Below are 18,633 nucleotides of genomic sequence, written 5' to 3'. Positions count from 1 at the left end.
AAGAAAACATGGTCGAATATAATGGTAAGACTTTCACTCATTTTTTCTTGTAGAGAAATTAATTTTCAGAATGCACAGAGGATGATAATATAGGTCAGGTAACCTTGTAAACAAGTTCATGATTATTGAACCGCCTCAGTGTTTTTCATAACCAAGTGGTCAGCAGTGATCTCTGGCTTCCAATTAGTCGGAAAGAAAATTAACTTTTAACTATTTTACTTCAAAAATGAGCCATGCAGAAATTACTCACCAATGATTAAAACAAAGGAAATTAACATAATATAAACAATTGAAATAATCCAGTTTGAAAAGTCATAATACCTCCACGTATTCCATTACCTTATTTTTCCTACTGCTCTACTGATACTTGTGTTTGAGAATGGTTTTGTTTGATCTTGACTTCCTCTTTCTTCCACATCATTCTACATTCTCTATTATCAATACTGAAAATAAAAGGCAGGCACTTTCTACCTAGTATTCAGTTCAGTTGGAAACACGGTGATTAGTGAGACCTATAGAAATTTTAAAAAAGAAAAACATAGCAGAAATCACTACACAACAAAGGTGCTATACACTTTGAGTATTAAAATTTTAATAGAAATGTTTGCAAAGGAGTAAGGAATTGCCTTTAGTTTAGTCTGCTATGACAGAATCCCATAACCTAGGTGGTTTAAACAACAGAAATGTATTTATCACAGTTCTGGAGGCTGGAAGCCCAAGATCGGGGTGTCACCGTGGTCAGGTTCTCCCAGGCTGCAGACTGTCCACTTCTCAGTGTATCTTCACTTGGCAGAGAACAGAGAGAGGAAGCAAGCTCTAGTGACTCTTAGAAGGGCATTGGTCCTATTGATGAGGGCTCCACCATCATGACCTCATCTCATCCGAATTACCTCCCAAAGGCCCTATTTCCTCATACCATGATATGGGGGTAGGGTTTCAACATATGCATGTTGGAGAGACAAACATTCAGTCCATCCGTGCACAAATACAATTAAATACGGAAGGGACTTAATTAACATGTCATAAAAGTGAACAACAACAAAAAAGAATACTGCGTGTACTCACGTATTTTATTAGTATGTACTCATACAGGAATGTGTGTGTCTGTGTGTGTGTGGTGGAAAATCTGTGGTCAATTTTTTTCTCTTAGGTACATTTTATTTTCAAAACCCTGAATTTTTCTTCAGAAAACAGTTGTTTCAGAACAAGGAGGGTTACATTCAAAATATTTCATGATACATTATAAAATGTAAAAACAAAAACAAAACTTTAATTAAATGTATCAGAGTGTTCAAAGCACTTCATCTCAACAAAATAAATACAGCTACTATGCTGAGCTGGAGATGAAAAGCATAAGCTCACATATTTTTATAAGTTAACCTCATTCAGCTTCTCAGACATTTACTTTGGCCTCACAAGTTAGAATTGTTATAGATTGCTCTACTTTATTCGTTTTGATGCATCAGAATAAAAACAAAGACATATATATATACATTTGATACCTCTCTGATCAATCAAAATCACATATGTAAGGTTCTCATTGCACCACATCAAATACAATGGGTCTTATCACTTTTCTTCTTCATCCATATCACCCACAAAGAATTTTCTGACCCTGAAAACTTGGCAGAACTACAGTCTAGATGATGGTCATGCAGGGAACTAGAGGTAAGTGAAAACTAGGAATACTCATGAATGAGGCAAGGCTTCCAAAGTGAAATATATGGGGCACCTGGGTGGCTCAGTTGGCTAAGCCTCTGACTGGATTTTGGCTCGGGTCATGATCTCAGGGCCGTGAGATTGAGCCCTGTGTGCAGCTTTGTGCTCAGTGAGGCATCTGCTTGAAATTCTCTCTCTCCCTTTCCTTTTGCACCCCCCTCAAAAAAATAAATAAAATATTTAAAAAAATAAGTGAAATATCATGTTCAAAACAATCCTGTGACCAATTTAAAGGAAGTATACTTATAAACAGAAAAAATTCTTAAACCAAAAAAAAATCCAAAGATATTTATGTTTACTGTTTTAAATTTAAATAGAAAAAAATGCATTAGATACAATGTTTGTATTTTAATGATCCCAGAGTTTAGCTCCAACACATTTATCTTAAATTATAAGTATCTGTGATCAAATTTTATAGAAATTTAAATCCTCTTCATTTTAAATACTCATCCACTAGTGAAAAATTGAAATCTGAATTACTCCAGAATGTTATGCTCATATATAAATTTTTTTAAGAAGCAAAGGAAGTTTATTACCATGAATAATAAGTTTAGCTTTGAAAAGCAAGAGAAGTTTGCTTAAAGGGCATTAAAAAATCATTTCCCGATGCATTATTTTAAAATACTAAACCACTGTTTTCATCTTTTTAAAACAAATCCCCCAAAAATGGGGATTGAAGGGTATACTTATGATGGAAAAATAAATAAAATGAAAAAACAAATTTGCAAAAATAAAATAATAATGACTATGTGTTCTTTACTATAATATGTTGAGGTGATAATCTTACATAAAATAAAATCATCAGTTTCAAGGGGTCAAATGTGATTTCTATAAGCTCAGGAAGTGTGTACTTTGTAAGAAAACTCTTCCCATGAAATGAAAACACGTGTATCTCATCCAAATTTTATATTGTTTAAAATAACATGATTTATTATTTGCTATTCCAATTGAGCAAAAATAATAAAGCTCATGGGATAACAAATTTGTTTTTCATGATATGATGAAATATGCATTATTATTTTTCTTTACTCCCATAACGAGGATGATTTTTAATTGTGCAATTAAACAAACAATTTAAAATTATTCACAGGGCAGGCAGATAAGTTTTTATTCCTCAGTTTGTGCGACACTACAATTGAAAAACCAAATGGAATACTTTATTCCTTCTTCAATTCTCAATATTTCTAGCATAAAATTTTTAGGGAGTTTTCCTCATTAAAGGATGAACCAGTGGAAACTTTAACCTCCTATTTACTACAGCAATTCAATGTCTTATAGCATGAAGTATGGCTTCACCCGCAAACTGGATTTTGATTCATTTTCCAGTAAAACTCCTTTAAAATTATAAAACCCTACTTCATCAACCAACAATAATTTTGTATATCTAGAAAAATTAAAGTTCTGATTTATTGTGTATTTGCAGTAGGAAACGGTATACATAATCAGTAAAATAACAACAAACATGCTCCACTATATGGGCAGACATCGGCAAGGACGGAATACAGCATACCGTTCACAAATACAAGAGTGAAAAAAAATATGCAGTCAAAGGTTAATTGCAATAATATTTATTTCCTACTATTATCATTTCTTTTCCTCCCCTTAAAGGGAAGTGTCTTCTATCAACTGTGTTATTACAGATTTAATCCAGGTTTCTTACCTGATTGCAGTAACACCTGATATACGAAAGGGAAAAACCACAGAGCTCTGGTTGTCAGCAAAAACATCAGCAAAAGATACTCTGGTCAACCCCTGGCCTAACAGAAATACAAATGATAGATGGTGATTCAGTTGAAGATGGTGAAATAAAGGCATTTACAACTCACTGTTCTCCTATGAAATCCTTCCAAAAATAACATAAATAATGAAAAATTTTTTTTAAAAAAGGAACAAAATGAAACCACATCTGTAATTATAAGTAATTTACAGCAAACGGTGATAAATAGGTTTCAAACAGGGACACATTTTTCACTAATGGAAGAAAGGACATTCACTGGAGAGCATTTTGGATAGGATCTAGATTTCACTCAGTGTCATGGTCCTGAGACATTCTTCAAAGACTGTGCGAAGCCACCATGAGATGGAAAATGGACAGGCAAGAGAAAAACAAAATCTGTCTTTACAGAATTTCATTACATAGCCCCAAATGGTGGAATATGGGGCTAAGGAAAAAGTTGCTGATAGACTGTATTTGATAGTTGTGAAACAGCGTACTGGGTAAAACAGATGACTAGCGTGAACGTGGGAGACAGGAGGAAGGGGAGAAAATCACTAGAGTGCTAACAACACCAAGAAAGGAAAACTGGGAGATTTTTTACACTGTGAGCCACGTGGAACACCAAATGTCAAAAATAGAGAAAAGTATGGTCCCTGGGCAGAAGTTAAAACAGATTTGGGGAGGTGGGCTTGAAATCTGAAATTTAAATAGCTGCTGTGGGCAGCTCTGATTCATTCCCCGCCACTTCCCACATAGAGTTCAGTAAATGGCTGGCTTCATTCAGTGATTAATAGAAAGAAATCAGCCTGAAACACAGTCAGAGGAAGCAAAAACACAATGAAAAAGCAGACGAAGTTCTTACCAGAGGAAAAGAATTTTTTTCAGGAAACAGAGGAAAAGTTTATATAAAGAGTTATTTGTAGTCTCAAATTACAGACATGATCTCATTGATAGGAGAGTGAGAAGCTCTAAGAAAAGATAATGTTTTAATAGATTCTAAAAACAGGGGCGCCTGGGTGGCACAGCGGTTAAGCTTCTGCCTTCGGCTCAGGGCGTGATCCCGGCGTTATGGGATTGAGCCCCACATCAGGCTCCTCTGCTATGAGCCTGCCTCTTCCTCTCCCACTCCCCCTGCTTGTGTTCTGTTTCTCGCTGCCTGTCTCTATCTCTGTCGAATAAATAAATAAAATCTTTAAAAAAAAATAGATTCTAAAAACAGTAGAAAGAAATGAAAAAATGAAATGGCATAGACCAAGAAAGCAATGGAAAAGAATAAAACCATTATAAAGTTCAAAATTACATTAGAGGTTACAAACTAGGATAAACACAACTGAAAACTCACTTGGGTTATGGTTCACAAAAGTTGACAACAAATTTATAAACACAAAAGTGATTACAAGAAATATTATAAATAGTTACAGAGGCAAAAGAGATTGAACATAATTAGCACTTAAAAAGAAAAATTATTTAGACACACTATAGGAAAAAAGCTTTCCTGAAATAAAAACTGAAATGTGTAATAAAAATGCACAAAGTCCCCAGAATCTCTTGTTTTATTCAACACTATCTAAATTTCAACATTCTCTCCAGTTTTACCCTAGAATTTTTAATCTTAAATTTAGATAAAGGTAGAGTCAATTTTTTTTTCAGTTATTTAACAACTTTCATATACGAAATATTTGGCTCCTAAATTTAAAAAACTGCCCTTTAATCAACAACTCACTCTACTCTTCTATACAAACGTATCCATACAGAAGTATCTGGCCTGATATTCATGAAATATTAACACTTTCTTGGGGGTGGGATTTTGAGATTGTTTTAAATTTCTGCAATGCCTATCTTTGTTTTTAACAATTATGTATCATTTTCACAAATGACAATGAAGTCATTGGGATTTAAAAAAAGAAATGAAATGCTAAGATTAACTGAGAGAGAAAAGAAAAATGAGACATCTCGATTCTTGTATGATGTCCAGATTCATGGCCCTCTGTTCCATAGCTCATACAGCAATCAAGTGAGTTCTCTAAAACAGAAGCATAGCACATTCATTTTCATCTTATTATCTTGCAAGAGTTTCAATAAATTGCCACTAGTCCAGGATCAAATCCAATTTCTTTAGTCATTGACATAAAACTCTCTAATCCAGCTCTAGCAGGTCTTTCCAACATCACCATTTTTCACTTCCCTGAATTCACTTTCTGTCCTACAACTTGGAAGTTTGTGTAGTAAGAGTTCTTCGTGCTTCAGGAGGTGGTAAAAATGTACTCTTGTTGTTTGTTTGTTTGTTTGTTTGTTTGCAGAAGTCAGCAGAGGGGCTAGAACTCCACATTATTCCACACAATTCAGTTCAAATCATCTCTGTAAAGCCTTCCCTGCCATCACTCTTTTTTCCTCCCTATAAATAAAATCATAAAATTATGTGCATCCTTTTCCATCCTCTGTATCAGTCCCAGGCTGAACAATATTAAAGCCTGATGCAAAAGAAAAAAAAAATATTAATACTGAGCCTATATTTATTTAAAATTTGGGTACTCTGTTAATCATAGATTTTTGTGTGAATTTTGATTTTTAAAAATATTCTTTCAAGATATTATTTATCTTGATTATTAAGGTTTTTGATGCCCCTCTATACTTTTTGTGCTTTAGGGTGGGTTCACTCATATCACCCCAGGCTTAGCTCTACTCTATACTGCTGAAGCACTTACTATACTCCATAGTTACTTGTCTACACATCTATTATCACTACCAGGCTGGGACCACATAAAAGGAAAGGAACCAGTTTCATTTCTCTGTGTATAGCTAAAAATGAGCATAGTACCTAAAACAGAGCAGGAGCCCAGTTAGTAAGCATGAATAAATACCCAGAAAAGAGAAATACTAAAATTCTTTAAAGAATAAAATCTTCCACAGGGTAGAAAATATCTAATCTAAATGGAGGTGGGTGTTTGTTTGTTTGTTTGTTTTGGTTTGGTTTTCTTAAGGTAAGGGAAACAGCTTGAGTCAAGTCATGAGCTTAAAGTAATTACGTAGTGAAACTAAAATCAAGTTTTTTTCCCCATAAACATCTATTAGGGGCACAAAGTTTTGAGTATATATATTCTAAGAAATTTCTGTATTTAGTCTACTATGAGAATAAGAAAATATCAAAATTAAAAGAAAGCTTAGATAATATTTAATCCTCCCATCCTCTTATAAATAAGGAATCAAGCCCAGAGAGGTTAAGTGACTCCTTTAAAATCACAATAGAGTCAGAACTTGAAATGAGGTCATCCATTTCTCCACCTGGTGTTTTTCACTGCAGGTTATTCACAAATCTAGAAAAGGGGACCATTGGAAAACCTAGAGTGAAGAATGCGGATTTTTTTCTAGGTCAGGCAGAATTGACCAGTTCACGGGTAAAATAAACCACAAACAAATTTTTCTTTTTACTTATTGCTTGAAACATGGTCACTATTGAGGTCACTATTAGTGAAGTCACTAATGACCTTTCAAAATTAATTCCAGCCCCTTGCTTTTGTCTTTGTTACCGGCCTCTCTGTGATTCATTTCCATCGGTTAAGAGAGGGGCTCTGCTTTTCGCCAATCCTGATTCGAGATTTGTGGGGTCCAATTTAAAACACTATTCAAATACTCTGTATATGAACAAATGCAAGTCATTTTTAACTGCATATTAATCATATAAATATACTATTATACTTAAGTCATGCCTGGAGTAAATTGGAAGTAATTATGTATAAGGTCCAACTTGGAGCTGAAAGCTACAATATAAATACTGGTACTGAATAAGGCAGTTCTGAATTTCATCTTTAAAAGATAAGACATGCAGAGTTACCATTCTCAGCCAGAATTCTTCACAAATTGGCAAGACTTTGAGCTCTCCTAATGATTCTCGTAGGATTTGCTAATGGTAAAAAGTGACTGGTTCTTCACAAAAGTGCTTTGTTTAACATAGCTCTGAGTTAGTGGTAAGATAGGAATTATGACCAAAATAAAAAAATGTAGCCATGACTTGATTTGATGAAATTCAGTTAGGGAAAATACACTATGCATTATTATTATTATTATTATCATTATTATTATTATTATGTGCAAATGAAATAATTCCTTTTTATACTAATGATTAAACTGTCTGGTCAATTTATTCTTCACATTAACAATTAAGAATCCTTAGTTAATTTTGCCCTTTCTCTTTATTTGGCCATCTGATTTATTTTAAAATCTTCTTCATATACAAAGAAGAAAACTATGGGTTCACCTGGATCTCTGGACTGCAAATCTAATATCATTAATTTTTACCCCTTTAAAATTTATAAAATTTATAGGAGAAGAATTTCTTTAAAAAAAAAAAAGAAAGCCAATAAGATAGTTCTGAAGAATAGGCCAATGGATAAGCAAGAAGTATATTCCTCACTAAAGAAATAAGGTAATTTCATTGGAATAATAAATAATCAGAGCCTCCAACAATAATTTCAAGCACTGCCTTTAAGGCTAGAAATCTACTTATATTCGTAAAATAATTTATGATAAGCTTTTTTGTACAAGTACTCTTTATTAAATATATACATATATACAAATTTTATTTGGCCTCATATTACTGGTATCAATTTATAAGTGAGGACTTGGATTGGATGATTTTTAAAGCATCTTTCAGCCTTAAAATTGTTAGTGATTCTAGGACATACTCGAAGTGATAGCCAAAGAGGAATTCTCAGATATGACTCACAACTAATATTTGGCATTTGTACATTTCACAGTTCTCATATACAACCATTCCAAGGCAATGCAATAGCTGAAAAACTAACAGCAATTAATTAAAATCATTTCTTTTCTAAAAAATGAGAGATTCTGCTTGGAAGGTGGCCATTTTTATCAAAATGTTCCCCCAAACATCTGGAACACATTCATTCACACAACCCAGACCAGGAAGAAAGAAATAAAGAAGAAAAATCTGGAAGCAACACAACAAAAAAACAGACCTAGATTTAGCCTCATAAGACAGCTGCAAGAAATTCAATTAAGTTGTTAAGCCTATGTAATGAAAAAGAAAAGTTAGTACATGAAAATCCTGATAAATTGCTTATCAGAGTCAGCAGAATCCTACCCCTTGGCTATGATTTTTCTTCCTTACTCCATTCCTTTGCTGCTCTTTTCATTTTAAAATACTCACCTTTGTTATGAAACTGTACAAAAACTGCCCTCCCCCGAAACGCTAAACTTCCCAGAAATAAGAAACTACCAACACAAAAACTCTCCAGAAGATTAGCATTTCACCAGCCATAGAGATCTGTGTTGGAAAAAGCATCTAAAAGGCCTTGTGTTGAATTCCTAATTCTGATGATTCTATGGTTCTGATCAAATTCTATCCCACTATTCTGATCAAATTCGAGACAATTTATATGATCTTATAGTGCCCAGATTTCTACTCTTAGGTACACAGTGCTTCTTATTTAGAGAACAATCTGTACACATTTCCACTGTATTTTGAAGTCAGTTGCTGAAGCTGTGCTAATTTGTTACCCTCTATAATGTAGGAGAAACAAATAATTTCAAGATGCTCTCAGACTCTAAATAGATTTCTCCTGTTAAAGAATGCAATGTCCTCTGCTAGTTTATGGTTCGGTAGCATGCACTGACTGTTCTACTATTCAAGTAATATCGAAGGTAAAGGTGAAAGAGCTTTCCTAGAGAGACAGTGTATAGCATAGTGCCTGGAATGCAGGAGGCTCTGAATAAGTATATGTTAAAGAATACATAACTGAATGAACTACTGTCAAAAAAATTCATACAATGAGTTAAACTTTGGCTCAAAGCACAGATTTTCAAGTCAAGTGTTAAGTCCTGTTTGGCCAACATAAGACAGGGAACACATCTCCCCTGATCTCTGTTTTTGTTTTTGATGCAGCAGAGGGTTCACTCATTGGTCAGTATTTGTTTTGTTCCATTTCCTTTCAAAAATGTTTCATTTAACAAGGATAAAGTCCTTTTCTTGCAGATACTAGAAGGATCTCCAAAGGTCACCTCATAGGATATCCGACAAATAATTCTGATTAAGGGCAGTGCCACTGGGAAATTTAGGGTGGTTGGTTGATATTCATAGTGTATATTTTAAAATGTCATAGTCTGTTTTCGAATTTCAATGCATAAATAGGTACCACATATCTCTAATAGCCCTATTTCTCTTGTCCCAACTTTCCAGGATGGTCTGCAATTCATCTAATTTGAATGCTGAATTGATTCTATTCAAATCATTTTTCTGCAATGAAAGATGGCTCACTCTTCACTGAGGAATGAATTAACTCTCCAAATAACTGGCTTGAATTTTTTAAATGTAAAAATTACATAGACTTTTTATTCTAATAAAGAACAATGGTTTATCTTTAAAAACATTTAAAAAGGCATTCTGCATTAAGTTCATCATCTTTTAGGAAACTATTCTAGCAACAAAATTACATTAGACTTTCCGATTTCTCCATCGTGTCTTTAGATAAATAAACAACCCAATAGACCATGTTAAATGCCCCGAATGTTACTGGAAAGAGAATGCGGGCATATTTGTCTATTTTGCTTGTGCCAGATCCAGACGGTGGTGGGACAGAGGGAGGAGTGGTGGCTGACGACTTCCCAGAAGCCCCTACGGTATTAATGGTGGTCTTAATTCGCTCCAGTCTTGATCCAAACACACGGCGGGTAGAAGCAGATCCAATGGAAGCCTGTTGGGACACATACCCAGGTCTACTAGGAGTAGAAGGAGGAGCCGCTAGAGGTGCTCTCGCGGCAGATATTGTTTCCGCTGCATTTGCATGGCTGAATGGGTTTGGACTGGAAGCTAAGTAAGACTTCGATGTGGCTTCAGAACATCCTTGAATAACTGTGGAAGATTTGCTCGAATGGTTTCCCACCTCAGTCCTGTTGCCAGCATCAGATTCGGAGTGAACCGAGGCATTTGTTCTTTTTCTCATGTTCAGATTGGCATTTGTGTTCTGAAAAGGTATATTAAAAATTACATTGATTATGTCATTTTTTTGTAGATTTATACAAAATGTAAAGGGATCATATAAGTAAAGTTCATTGTTTCTATAAAAGAAACTGTTATTAATAAGCTATAGCCACTCAGCTTGACGTAAAAACTTAAAAATACCTAACTAAAAAAGAATGTCTTTGAAACTCTGAATCAAAAATCTTCTGTTTCAAAATATTGTCCACTAATATAAGTAATCAGAATTTAAATCTATAGAAAGATTTGGTTTTTAGAGCTATAAACTAGACTTATGATTGATTTTGTTTTAGGAGATCATGATGATAGCTGTAAAACTTCTTTGTTCCGTTTTACTGTAAATGATATTCTGTGTTACGTTGTATACCCTTCAATGAGTGTTACGTATGCTTGTTTTATAAACAGAACTGAACTCACTCTTGTGCACAGAATAACAATAATGACTATCCATATGTGCGTGACATTTCTTAAGAAAAAGGAAACTCCAAAAGCTTAAATTTCCAAATCCCTGAAATTTATTTTCATAATCTTACATAGGCAATCATACACATTATTATAAAATCTGGAAATCCTAATGCATTTTATGTTTTCACCACAATAATAAAAATACAAAGGAGCATTAATTTTAAATAAATGTTACATTAGACATATAAACAGCATCACCATACCATTGCATAAACATCTGAATTCTAACTATTTACCAAGAAAGGGTGTTTAAATCAATATGGAACTCACTATTTTCCATTAAATTATTTTATGTGTAGAAAAAGACTATACTTGAATACAGATGCATGATAAAGATTAAAATTAATTCTCCTTATATTCTCACAGGCACGATAAATAACTGGATAGCCAACTATAGACTGTCCATGCTAATGAAGGAAAACAATGCTCAAATGATTCCCAAAATAGTCATGTCTGTCTTTAGAATATACCATGATTTTTTTTGGAAAAACATTTCTTCCTTAATTATGTTTATTCTAAGCTACATTAAGGGTATATTATAATTGCCATCTATACCCTCTCCTCTTACCATTTTATGAAATACATGGTAAGTGAGAAGAGGAAGAAGGAGAGGAAGAAGACCAGCTCACAAGTGGGTGATTAGAAAGAGCCAGCCTACAGGAATATCACAGATGATATCATATACCATTAGCTGACAGCTCATTTTATAGAGAAATGTTTATTCTACAAATATAATCCTTTTTCAAAACCACACCCATCAAGCAGGTTGAAAGTGTTTAATCCATATCTAATATATTTGCTTCAAATTTGCTAAATAGAGAAAGAATAAAAGCTTCACAAAATATAAAGCCAAAGTAAGATGTGAGAGGTTTGGAAAGTATTCTTCATGTCAGTCTGGTGTATTCTTCGAAGCAGTTTCAGTTGAACTCATGAGAAAGAGTAGTCTAACATATGGCTCCTAATTTTGGTGGAGACGATTGAAACCGAAGTCGACGTCAACATAAAAGCTAAAGATACCATTATTTACCCTGTACTTTTCCTCTACAAAGCACATTTTAAATGTCAATTAATCCTCAGATTTTGAGTCTCTTTTTACAGAATGAAATAATAGTCAATTGATTAACATTAATTTTGAAATGTCATACACACAGTGAAGAATATAAGGAAGAATAAGTTATATCCACATTTAAAGAGCTTACACTATCCTTGACAAGATGCTTACCCACACACATGACACCATCAAAAATATAACAAAAAGTAAAATATAGTGAAGGTCAAACCATAGCAAAATGCTGACTATACTAAGAAAAGAAGGGAAGAAAGGAATAGCAGACCAATTAAACAAGCAGGAAAGAAACATATGTTTTCAAATATAATCTGATATTTGCATACTGCCTTCTTCCACCAGAAGTTAGGTTGCTCATAATCTTTAGAAACCCATATTTTTCCCAAAATTAATTCTAAGAATTAGAGGCTTCCACTTCTGGTGAAAATGGAGTAAAAGGGACTGAATTTACTCTCCTGTATGAAATGACAAGAAAAAAAAACCTGGACAAAATATGTGAACCAAGTGTTTTTTGAAGACACTGAGCATTAGACAACATAGAACCATAATCCTTAAAAGAGAAGAAACAAAGTTTCCATGCTGTAGAAGAGGAAAGGAGAATCCAGGAGAAATAGGACAGATTCCCTGAATCGAGGACATGAACTGAGAATCTGGGGGAAGTCAAGGTGGCTAGCATTCATGGGAAAAAGTAACAGAGAAGTATATGCTAAAAAAAAAAAAAAAAAAGTGAGAGAGAACTTCAAAAATCTGAAAAAGTCCCCATTGATTGTTTTGCTAAACACATATCAGTTTATGAGTATGAAGTACTACCCAAGGCTGCAAAAAAGAACCCCCTAAAGGATTAGAAGAAACAGTACCTGAAACACTCAAAACCACGGATAATGCATGTTCTCACCAGCCATACTGTAAAATCTCACCATTCATGTAGCATTTGGTAGAGTACTTTGAAAGACCTTGCTTCAGTAATATGGAATAATTAGCCCTAAATGCAGCTCTAGTCCTGCTGAATGAATTATTAAAGTAAGACCTACCCGAAAGGATGAAATTAACTCTAAGTGATTTAGGAGGGCCCCAGAAGAAAGCACAAGAATATTTACAGGATTCTGTCTTCTTTCCCTCTAGGTCCACAACTTTCTGCAACTTCCCTAAATCCCAAATGTGAATCATGTTCTATATCATTGATTAAATACAAAAATTGCAACAAATTTTCCTCCTTTTCCATATTCATGGCCACTTGTGATATGGATGTCCCACTCCTCCCCCATCAAGAGATGGAGTTTATTTCCCCAAGGCTTCCTTGTAACTTTCTCCGGCCAACAATATGTTGTGGAAGTGATCAGTGTGTCATTTTTGTCTTAGCCTTAGGAGCTCTTAAGTGCTTCCACTGTCTCTCAAAACATTGCCATCAACACCACTGAAAAAAGCTAGGACTAAACTGCTAAAAAGATCCTTTGGAGAAGAGTCTGTCACCCTAGTGAGGCTATCCTAGGTTACCCAACAGCTAGCTGATCACTAGACACATGAATTTGTCCCAGCTAAGAGAGGATGACCTGCCCAGCCAAGCCTAATCAAGATCAGCAGAAAGTCCCAGTTAAACCATAGACTTGAAAGCAAAAGTAAATATTCATGGTATGCCACTGAAATTTTGTACGTGTTTGTTGAGTAGTATTATTATGGCACTAAATAACATATATAGTGATCCAATTAAATTAAGGGTCCTAACAGAAGTATTGCCAAACTTCTTGTGAAGGGCAAGTTCTCAAACATTCTGGGAGAAGTAGAAGGCTGACCTGCCCAGAATTCATCAAAGACCATTAGGGGGCCCTGTTGCCTAACTCCACATATTAGCTAAAGGACCAAGATATTTTGCCCTTTAAATCCCATTCTTAAAGAATAACAGCATTTTAAAACTGGGAGAAATTCTAAAATTTCAGTTCCTCATTTTAGGTGTAGAGGAAAGTAAGAACAGAGAGGTTATGACTGGCTTGAAGTCATGCAGTGAGTAACTTACAGAGTGTTTTGCCATTTTTTATAGCGTCTTGATAAACAAATGTGGAGAAGACATTAAAGAACTTAATAAACTACACCTATCTATTTGAGTCAGTTAAGTATTTGTAATAGTCCAGTACATTGTTTGAAGCTGATTAAAGACTTGGAAATCAGAAAAGAGTACAGCATGTTCTTTCAATGTCATGGCGGAGCATGTTTAACTAGTCCACCCAAGGATTATTAAGCTTGAGTTTGATTTTGCTATTTAATATTGGATTTGAGTGCAAACACTGTGAAGTTATGTGCTAACTTGTAGATTCCTGTACAGTAGAAAAGACCACCAAATGTATGTTATGGTTTTGTTGCCCTGTAGGATATCAATCACTTCTATATCTAACCTAGTATTTATTGTAGTACTCCATTTCTTTAAATGGCTACTTATAATCATTAAAAAGATTTTGAACCAGTTTTACCATTTATGTGGTTTCCTCATTAATTAATGAGTTGGATAAAATTTTGACAAATGTCCATTTCATATTTGTATGAATGCTCTTTTGATGGTTTGAAAATTATTTTCTGCCTGCATATATTATTATATTCTCACAACGTCTACTACTAGACAAGTTATAAATATCAAAGAAATTAAGCATAGACTTGAAGAATACACCTGGAGAAAGAAAGTGATCCCAAGCCAAAGAGATAGGATCCATCCAAGGTGATTGGGGGAAAAAAAAAATCAAAGAAACAAGAGACTTCATGAAAATGGAGGGAGTGGCATGAACTTTGCCACTAGGATTACCACTCCAAAACAAAAATCAAATCTTTTCATTCTTGGCTTAAAACTATGAGTAAGCTTCTAGAGTATAAAGACTATCTTATAAATCACTGTAGGAGAATGCACACAGCAGGCATCCACTTCCTTTTTTTTAATACATTTCATTGAAATGGATATATTATGGAATCAAGTTTTTTTTTCAAATTAAAAAAATGAAGAGAAAATGTCAAAAATGTTCTATCTGGCCTCCAGATTATCATTCCTTTGTTGACAGGGCAGATTTCTAGAATACTGCAGATAGTGCCTAAGGTGTATGTTACCTTGATGCAATCCCAAGTCTGACTAAGAATGCCTTACGAGTCTCAATACTCTATGTATCAGAACCCGCATAAAGGAAAGCAGAATTAGACTGATTTGGGGCTTAATCTTTGCTTTCTGCCAAGCAGCCAAATAATATATTCAAGATATTTTGTACTGATGTCTCAAGGACTACTATGTAAAAAGTAGTTGTCAGTTTCCACTGTGACAAGCCACAAAAAGATTGAAAAACCTGCTGATCTACCTCGCACAAGATTCACTGGGAATACTATTCACATAGCCTCGAATTTTGGAAATTTGGAATTTTGTGTCAGAGTGATGCAATGTTGAAACTTGAGTGGCATCATCAGTACTCAGCAGACACGCAGTGGTTACAAACAAGAAAAGCACCTAAGCTTCATTTGAATTTTAAAAAATGACTTAGTTTGAAATCATTTTGTCATTAGTCATAATAGCCCAAAGCAAGGAAACTGGTGGGATAAAGATGCGAGGTGGCAAACTCAAACATTCCCAACAAATTAAAGCAGCAACGGTCAAACAGGAGAACATCCAAGCAATTTGTCAATCATGACTGTGATCTGACACAATTTCCAAAGAAGTATTATCAACTGCAAAAAGAAATTCATCTCCACTTATTACTCCAGCAACAATGAGATAAAGTGACGAAGACGAGCTTTGCAGAATACATGCTACATTCACATTGCTTGCTTGAGAAGCTAATGAAGTTTAATAAAATGTAATTTAACCCTTCCAAATTAAAAACAAACAAGGCTAATAATGAACGGGTTTATCTTCTAGAATATCAATGAGTCAAATATTTTAAAAATCCAATAACGTAAAGACATTTATTCCAGGCCATTCTGACAGGACGTCAGGGGCTAGCCACACATCTTATTTAATAAGGAAACAAACAAGTACAGTAGAGCAGCTGAAACTACACTCCAAGGTAATGATTTACTGAGGACTCTCAGTAGTGTTTTTAGAAAATGCTACCACACAGAAATGAAAAACATCTCCTCCAAATAAATATGCTAAATATTTCATAAATAGTTACCAGGGGACTCAATCATACATTGAACAACAAAATGTAGAAATGAAAATGCTAAGTTCTCTATTTATTGTATTTCATTTTCTCCCAATGTTACCATTTAATTCAGTGTTTACATTTCCATAAGCTATGAAAATACTACTTTCAATATCAGGCACTGGGATAAAAAAATTTATGTCTTCAATTTGAAATTACCAGAGAACAAGACCTTACAGAATTTATTCATTTTGTCTTTACAGGTTTAGAAGCTGAAAGTTTAAAATATTAGGATTTCTTGAAGACGTGCAATGTGGTGGTTAATTTTGTTTCACAATGATTGCTAGTGCTTCTTTTTATTTGCCAATGCTTTGTATATTAAATATATGGCTCTAGCAGAGGAAATCTCTTTGTCGGAGCTTTCACTAGTCAGAGCAGAAGCTCTCAGTTTGATCAAGTGGACTTGACCAGAATGCTACCTGCAGTTGCTCTGGGAGCTGCATTCACCGATCCTCCCAGCATAACCCTGGAGAGGGTAGAGGGCAAAGGACTCCACTCATTTTATCCAAATGCAAACATTAACCTGGATGAATCTTGTCTTGCTTATTAATGAAAAGCAGCATTATAGTCATTCTAATTGTTTATAAGATTAACCTGGGGGGGGTGCCTGGGGGGCTCAGTTGGTTAAGCATCTGACTCTTGGTTTTGGCTCGGGTCATGATCTCAGGGTCTTGAGATGGAGCCCCACGATGGGTTCCATGCTCAGCAGGGAGATTGCTTGAGATTCTGTTCCTCTCCGTCTTCCTCTGTCCCTCTCCTGCTCACATGTGTGCATGCTCTCTTGCTCTCTCTCAAATAAATCAATAAATCTTAAAAAAAAAAAAAAAAGAATAACCAGGGAGCTATTAAAAACTCAGTCTCAGGCCTATTTGCAGGAAGCCTTATTTATTTATGTTATTGCTAATCATCAGAGGTCAGAAATTGGGAAACACTGCCTAAATAATTAGGATTATGTGCTCCCAAATCAGACAGACCTGGACACAAATATTGAATTTGCCTTTTACTAGCTGTGAGATACATGGCAAGTTATTTAACCTCTTGAAACCTCAAAATTCTTGCCAAAACAAGAGTAATAATGGTACCTTCCTCATAATGAATAAATAAAATAATGCATGTAAGGTACTTATAACGTCCAGCACATAGTAGGCATCAAACAAACATTATATAGAAATAATCCAGCAGAAGGTAGATAATGAGATTCTGTCCCCAGAATAAAAAGGTATGTCACTCATAAATAAATCCCACTATGGTAAATAAACTTTTAGAAGATATTTTCTGGATTTCTACAAAAATATGACCACCATTTCTAACAATCAGAAAGGTGGAGGAACACTGAAGCAAGGGACAGTCTGTGGTGTAAGAGGAAGTCAGCCACAAAAAGGATGTTGTTGGCTGAAATGAGAAATAAATATGAGGAAATACAAAATGCGATACAAAATTAAAATGCATATTGAACACAGTAAATGGAAGAATTAACACTATAATAAATCCTATAACTTGTGACATAAGACAAATATAAAAAGCTCTTCTAGGAAAAAACTAGCAACAACAGCAACAATGGTTAACTTTTGCTGAGTGGTTCTTCTGCAACTGGCACTCAGCTAACATGCTTTTAACTAATTAGCTGCCACAACCATATGTCATGCTCCATGTAGGAAAAACTATAGCCATGAGTATTTCAATGTCCAAAAATGATGTAGGTTATATAAAAAAAGGAATCTCATGTATTACATCAGATCACTGGTCTCTTTCTGGAACTTTCCAGCTGTTAGTAAAGTCTAGAAACTAGTCATCAGGGAAACAGCAAAGACTGGAGGAACTGATATAATCCAACCTCGAGGAGGATAGTCACACCACATTATGCCATGAAAAGACATACGCAGAACATTGGCTCAAAATGAGAACTTTGGCAACCTACTTTGGCTGGCCCACTTTCTAAATATAATGGAATATTAAAAAGAATTGAATCTGTCGATATACTGTTCTTGCACTATAGTATCACTTTTCTCTCTTATTTCAATTACAGAAGTCAAAAGGACTTTCTTCCACATTTAAATTGGATGCAGGAAATGGGGCAGTGAGAACACTAGATTTGGGATAGTAGAAGGCAACAAATGTCAAAGAAGGTAAAATAATCAAAACATTAAGAGGTTTTAGTCATTACTAAAAACTGCACTGTGTCGCACTCCAAATTCATATGTTAAAGTCCTAACCATGCACCGTGTGATTGTATTGGAGACAGGATCTTTAAGGAAGTGATTAAGGCTAAATTAGGTCATGATGATGGAGCCCTGATCAGACAAAACCAGTAACTTTATAAAAGAAGAAGAAACACCAGGAGCTCTTTCTCTGTGTCAAAAGAGGATACAACAAGAAGGCAGCCATCTGCAAGCCAGAAAGAGAGCTCTCACTGAAACCAGCCCTGCTGGAATCTTGACCTTGGATTTTCTAGCCTTTAGAACCACGAGAAAACACATTTCTGTCGTTTAAGCCATCCAATCCACGT

The 18,633-nt window shown here is 34.7% G+C and overlaps 1 protein-coding gene across 1 annotated transcript in view; it reads right to left on the bottom strand.

Annotated features, from left to right (window-relative positions):
- Positions 1-7,986: 7,986 nt before the first annotated feature.
- GABRA4 (gamma-aminobutyric acid type A receptor subunit alpha4) overlaps positions 7,987-18,633 on the bottom strand; it is a 63,279-nt gene continuing 52,632 nt past the window's right edge. Inside the window, exon 9 of the mRNA XM_002917013.3 lies at positions 7,987-10,416. Within this exon, the coding sequence (XP_002917059.1) occupies positions 9,883-10,416 (534 nt within the window). The 3' untranslated portion in view covers positions 7,987-9,882. The remainder of the gene's footprint in view (positions 10,417-18,633) is intronic.

Source organism: Ailuropoda melanoleuca, chromosome 11 (assembly GCF_002007445.2).
Source record: "Ailuropoda melanoleuca isolate Jingjing chromosome 11, ASM200744v2, whole genome shotgun sequence".
Lineage (NCBI taxonomy): Eukaryota > Metazoa > Chordata > Mammalia > Carnivora > Ursidae > Ailuropoda > Ailuropoda melanoleuca.
This window is presented reverse-complemented; position numbering and strand designations above follow the sequence as displayed.